At 42.4% G+C, this 6,537-nt stretch overlaps 1 protein-coding gene across 1 annotated transcript in view; it reads right to left on the bottom strand.

Annotated features, from left to right (window-relative positions):
• Positions 1–6,537, bottom strand: part of tnika (TRAF2 and NCK interacting kinase a) — a 206,858-nt gene that overhangs the window by 98,932 nt on the left and 101,389 nt on the right. The window contains exon 4 of the mRNA XM_048604542.1: positions 1,509–1,634. Coding sequence (XP_048460499.1) covers positions 1,509–1,634 — 126 coding nt within the window. The remainder of the gene's footprint in view (positions 1–1,508; positions 1,635–6,537) is intronic.

The raw sequence follows: 6,537 nt of genomic DNA, 5'->3' as shown, positions 1-6,537 counted from the left end.
GAAGGGTCTAGGCCCGAAACGTCAGCCTCCCTGCTCCTATGATGCTGCTTGGCCTGCTGTGTTCATCCAGCTCTACACCTTGTTATCTCAGATTCTCCAGCATCTGCACTTCCTACTATCTCTGATACGTTATGTAAGTGGGCAAAATGTTGGAAAATGGAGTATCCCGTGGGAAAAGGTAAAGTTGTTCACTTTGGAAGGGAAGACAAAAGAACAGAGTAATATTTAAATGGAGAAATGTAGAATGCTGCAATACAAAGGGAAATGGAGGTACTTGAGCACAAAACACATAAAGTGAGCAGACAGGTTCAGCAGGTTCTTAGGAAAACTAATGGAATACAGGCCCTTATTTCAATGGGGATGGAGTATAAGAGTAGGGAAGCTTTACTACAATTGCACAAAGTGTTGATGACACCATATCTGGAGTGCTGAGAGCAGTTTTCATCCCCTCTTTAAGGAAACAGTTCACAGAAGGTTCACTAGGATGATCCCTGGTATGGAGGGATTGTCTTAGGAGCAAAGACTAAACAGGTTGGATCTCTATATATTGGAGTTTAGAAGAATGAGAGGTGATCTCATTGAAACATACAAAATTCTTAAGGGGCTTGACACAGTAAATGCTGAGAGGACCTTTCCCCTCTTGGAGAGTGTAAGACCACAGGGAATAATCTCAGAATAAAAGGATGCCAATTTAAGCTGAGGAGGAATTACTTCTCTCAGAGGACTGAGAGTCTTTAGAACTTCTTGCCCCGGAGGACAATGGAGGCAGAGCCCTTGTGTGTATTTAAGGCAGAGATAAATAGATTCTTGATCAGTAGAGGAATCAAGGGTTATGGGGAAAGGGCAGGAAAGTGGACATGAGTAGTGTCAGATGAATGACAGAGCAGGCTTGAGAAGGCAAATGGCCTACTCTTGTTCCTATTTCATATGGTCTTAACCTAGTAACTTGTCTTCCTTTGCACCTTCTCCAGAATTTCTCTGTCCCTTCTATTGTATGGTAAGCATAGTACTTCAAGAATAGAACATGCATCATATCCCTATAGTGTGGAAAGAAGCCATCGAGTCTGTGCCAAACCTCCAAACACCATCCTACCCTAGACCCAACCATCCCCCACCCTACCCCTATAACCCCACATTTCCCATGGGTAGGCCACCTAGCCTGCACATCCCTGGACACTGTGGGCAATTCAGCATGGACAATCTACCCAACCTGTACGTCTTTGGACTGTGGGATGAAACCCACACAGACACAGGGAGAACATGCCAATGCCACATAGACAGTCACTCGTGATGCATATTATCTCTGGTACCAAGTGCTGAGGGTGCACTCATTAAGCGAAGAACAATGTCCAACAGTGGCTGACACCTTAAGAGCCGGAGAGGTTCAAAACGGCCTTAAGGAGTCGCTCCTCTGTAAATAGCTCCACCTTGATTACACGCTGCAAGCAAGAATTTATTTCAATGCGGCATGTCTGACCCATCATGAAATAACATTGGCATCAATTTACCCAAAGCTGGTCATCAACTCCAGGAGGATTCTTTTTAATGAAGGCTCCGTAATAGGTAGCAACGTTTCGATGGTGCGAATACTTTTTAAGCATATTAATTTCCTGTTTGATCTCCTCCTCTTCATCCTGTGAAAAGCAACAAACATGTTTGAAACTAGTTAGTTAGTTATGTGAACCATCAGATGAGGTTTTGCACCCTTAGTTTGGAAGGTGAGGCTATTTCATGTAATTCCATGTAAACATTTGCACAAATCATTTGAAGCAGTTAAACAATGCAGTGAATAAAGCAGATGAGATCCTGAGCCTTATAAATAGGAGCACAGATTCAAAATATCAGCAAAACAGGCTCAACTGTGCGACCCCAGGAATATATTGTACCTAATTCTCAGCACCACACTTCAGAAAGGATAGATTTGTGATTGTCAGGGGATCCCAGGGTTATGGGGAGGTGGGGACAGAGCTGGAATGCATGGGACGGGAAAACAATTGAGTTAAGGTCGCAATCAGATCAGCCATAATCCTAATGAATGGTGGAACAGGCTTGATGGGCTGAGTGGCTGACATCTGGTCCTATTTCATGTGACCTTACTTGAAGGCTTTGGAAGGAATGGTAGGATAATGTTCCTGGACTTGCAAACTATTTTTAATGAATAAATCAGAATTTTAAAAAAATCGAGTATCAGTTATTGTGATCATGAAACTACCAGATTGGCAATAGAGCCCAAATAGTTCACATATCCTACAGGGAAGAAAATCTGACATCCTTACCTAGTTCAGTCTACATGTGACTCCAGGTGCACAAGGTGGCTTGCTCTTAACAATCCTTTCAAAATGACCCAGCAGCCACTCAGGACAGCCATGATTCAGAAAGCAGCTCCCATAGGAAATTAGAGGAGGACAATAATTGCTGGCCTAACTAGTAATGCACACAGCCTATTAATAAATAAATTAAAGGGAAGCAATTCTTGAAAATAATTCTGAGGATGAAGGCATACACTTACGTGAATTAACTGGAGAAATTGGGATGTCGGGCCACCAATTTAAGACAGGTGTGCGGAAGAACTTCTTCTCTACAAGTTTTTGAGTCTTTAAAACTCCTTGCTGCAGACAGTTACGGGGTTTAAAGTCCTTGTGTAGATTTAAGGCTGAGATAGATTCTTGATTGGTAGCGGAATCAAGGGTTACAGGGAAAGAGCAGGAAAGAGGACATGAGGGATGGCAGATCTGCCATGAGCCTATTGAAAGAAGGAGCAGGCTCAAAGTAGGGGGGCTGAATGGCCTACTCCTGTTTTTATTTCTTGTTGTCTTCTGTTCTCCAGAGAGCAGAAAAAGCAGTAATGATGAAGGTGTGAAAGGTAAGGAAGCGTTTAGATAAATAAAAGAAAGAGAAACATTTTCTGAAAAGTCGATAATCAGAAGACACAGATGTAACCTGGATTGGCAAAGGAATTGTGGAATGAATGAATAAGATTTGGAAGTTACTGCCTCAGTTGAGTGATAGGTACATATTCAATAGGACCCTTTAAAGGGAAGTGGATAAATAACTGAAGGAGTTAAAGGGAAAGAGAGGAGAGTGGGACTGACTAATGTGCTCTTTGAAAGAATCAACAGTGGGTGAATGGCCTCTTTCTTACTGTACTATGCTACAACTCAATTCAGTACCAGTTTGGTTTCAAAATGATTGAGTGTGACCACCGTGGCATTAAGGTGTAAGCAAGCTAATGAATTTTATAAAACAGAAAACCCATTTCCTTTCATCAAATAAGCAGCCTTCCTGTTCCTCATCCCTCACCTGGACCCAGCTTCCTGTTGATGTCTCAAATTTTCCCTTAACTCTTGTTTATGCAGTGAGAATGTATTATTTCCACTTTGACAATCAGAAATTATTGGATAAAAGAATCAGGAGGCAGAGAAGGAGATTTTTTTTTATTTGACAAAAGTGCTGTGGTGTAGAATAGGCTGCTTGACATAAGTGATGGAAGTGGATTTAATTAAAACGTTTGAGGGCAAATTAAATAAAATTTTCTGTTTCAAGTGTTTTTAGGATCTGGGGGAACAGCAGGAGGACTGGGACTAATTGGAAAGCTCTTTCAAAGAGCCAGCAGAGGTAAGATAGGATGAATGGCCTGCATTTTCTGCTGCTTGATTCTATCATCTATGTTATGAAAACTTTTCTGCAGCAAATTATCTCCTTGGAAGGAATTTATTCAGAAGTTTACTTGAAAATAACTTTAAAAACTATGATGATCTCGGCCTACTCACTAATTTACTGTGAGACAGAGTCACAGTAGATGGGTTTGTTTATGAAACATTGCTCTTAGGATGTTGATAGGAGTTTGATGTGTTTTTATAAATTGTCACGGTGACCATTCCTGAAGCCAAATTCAGATTCCAGATTTTAATTAATTGAAGTTATGCTCACCAGTGACCATGATGGAGATTTGAGCTCATGCCCCTATAAGCATCGGTTTGTGGTTAACTAGTCCATCGGCATTACCACTGCACCACAATCTCCACAGACAGTAGTGCAAAGTTGGAGCCCATGCAGCTCACTCACACTCCCATTTCATGTGTTCTTCTCAGATTCTGCCTAAAAGAATTTGTGAAGGGGCTGTGGCATGGTGGTAATGTCATCTCACTAATATGCTGTCGCCCAGGTTAATCTTCAGGAGACATGGATTCAAATCTAACCATGGTGGCTCGTGTTATATAAATTCAGTTGTTTCAAATTTAGAAATAGTGTCTGTGACAACTTACTATTAAAAAAAACCCATCCAACTCCACTGGAATTCAATCTGTTATCCTTATACGGTCTGGCCTACATGTGAGTCCAAGCCACAGCAATGTGTTCCACTCTGAAATGTCCTAGTAAGACACTCAATTGAAAGGCAATTAGGGATTGATATCAAATTGTAGCCTTGCCAGTGGCACCCACATCTGATATAAAAGTGTATCACCTCAAGATGAATTTCAGAAATTCAGCAACACTTAGACAGCACCTTCCAAATCCGTGGCCACTACCATCTAGTGGGATAAGGACAGCAGATATACCGCCAACAAAAAGTTCCCTGTCAAACCACTCATCATCCTGACATGGAGCTATATTGACACTCTTTCAGTGTGGCTGGGTCAAAATCCTGGAATTCCCTCCCAAACAGCATTGTGGGTTTACGTACAGCACATGGACTACAGCAGTTCAAGAAGACAGCTCACCAAAACCTTGTCAAGGTACAGCTAGGGATGAACAAAAAATATTGGCCCAGCCAGCAATACCCACATCCCGTGAATGAATAAAACAAAAGAAATTTAATAATATTACAGCTGATCTTTGAGCTCTGTTTTCTCGTACAATCCCAAATCCCTTAGGGTCTGTGTTACTTCAAGGAATCTTTTCCTAAGACCACCCAGACTGGAGAAGAAGCATCTATGAAGGTGCCAACCATTTTTGATTGCCGCAATTGGAGACCAAGTGCAATGTCTATCTTTTAAAAAGTGAAATATGGCTGTAAAAGCTCTTTCAGCTGTCCTGAGGTGGTGGAAGATTCGACAGAAATGCAAGTCAGTGTTTCTTTTTCTCTGTAAAGGGCTTTCCAGTGGCGCCAGTTTAAATATTTTCATCAGATTAATAATCTCAGCCAACATTGGGGCTCCTTCAATTAAGTTCAGCTAAACTAGTCATTACTGGGGAAGGGGAGGGGGTTTTGCATAGTCAATGGAGGAGGTGGGAAACAGTCAAGTACAGATTTATTTTCACAAAAAGTGAATGAGAAATGGGATGAGAGATGAAATAATTACAGAAATTTTACCAGAGTCAATTTTGCCAAGAATGTCAAAGCTAGGCCCATCATTAAGATCTCAATGTTAAGCTGTAGGGAGATGACAGGACCATAATCTACAGTCAGAACTGTGACTGCTTTGGAACAATAATGTTTCCGTCATGTGTCACCAGATTTCTAAAGATGGCTGCAGGGAGGAGATGCTGTTGAAAGGAGAATGTTTTACCTCCTATTGTCTGACAGGGGCAAAGCGAGGTGAGGACAGATAAAGCACACTTGAACTACCCCACGCAAAATATAAAGCTAGTTTCAGCTCAGCAACACTGGTAATGGAAGGGAAAATGATGAGAAATGTGTGACGCAGCAAAGTGTACCTGCCATCTCACTGCTGTTAGGCAGCAGCAATGGTGGTGGGTGTGAGGACACAGCATGGTATTGACTCTGAGAGGGCTACACTTAGACCCCATCTTCTCCATCAGTAGGAGTGAGGAGCCCTTACAAAGTGCTGCAATCTCTGCATAAAGTGTGATACTGCAGCAAACCTGTCCCCACCTGTACTGTACCCAGTGTTATACAGTGACAGACCTGTCCCCATCAGTACTGTATCAAGTGTTATACAGTGACAGACCTGTCCCCACCGGTACTGTAACCCAGTGCTATGCAGCGACAGACCTGTCCCCACAGGTACTGTACCACAGTATTATACAGTAACAGACCTGTCCCCCCAGTACGGTAGCCCAGTGTTATACAGTAATAGACCTGTCCCCCCAGTACAGTAGCCCAGTGTTAGACAGAGACAGACCTGTCCCCACCATTACTGTACCCCAGTTTAATACAGTAACAGACCTGTACCCACCAATACTGTACCCTAGTGTTATACAGTAACGGACCTGTACCCACCAATATTGTACCCCAGTGTTATACAGTAACAGACCTGTCACCATCAGTATTGTATCCCAGTTTATACAGTAACAGACCTGTCCCCTTCCGTACGTACCCCAGTGTTATACAGTAACAGACCTGTCCCCATCAGTACTGTATCCCAGTGTTATACAGTAATAGACCTGTCACCATCAGTACTGTATCCCAGTGTTATACAGTAACAGACCTGTCCCCTTCCGTACGTACCCCAGTGTTATAGAGTAACAGACCTGTCCCCATCAGTATTGTATCCCAGTGTTATCCAGTAACAGACCTGTCTCCTTCTGTATGTACCCCAGTGTTATAGAGTAACAGACCTGTCCCTATCAGTA

The sequence above is a fragment of the Rhincodon typus genome, chromosome 13, assembly GCF_021869965.1.
Source record: "Rhincodon typus isolate 14 chromosome 13, sRhiTyp1.1, whole genome shotgun sequence".
In the NCBI taxonomy this organism is placed as follows: Eukaryota; Metazoa; Chordata; class Chondrichthyes; order Orectolobiformes; family Rhincodontidae; genus Rhincodon; species Rhincodon typus.
This window is presented reverse-complemented; position numbering and strand designations above follow the sequence as displayed.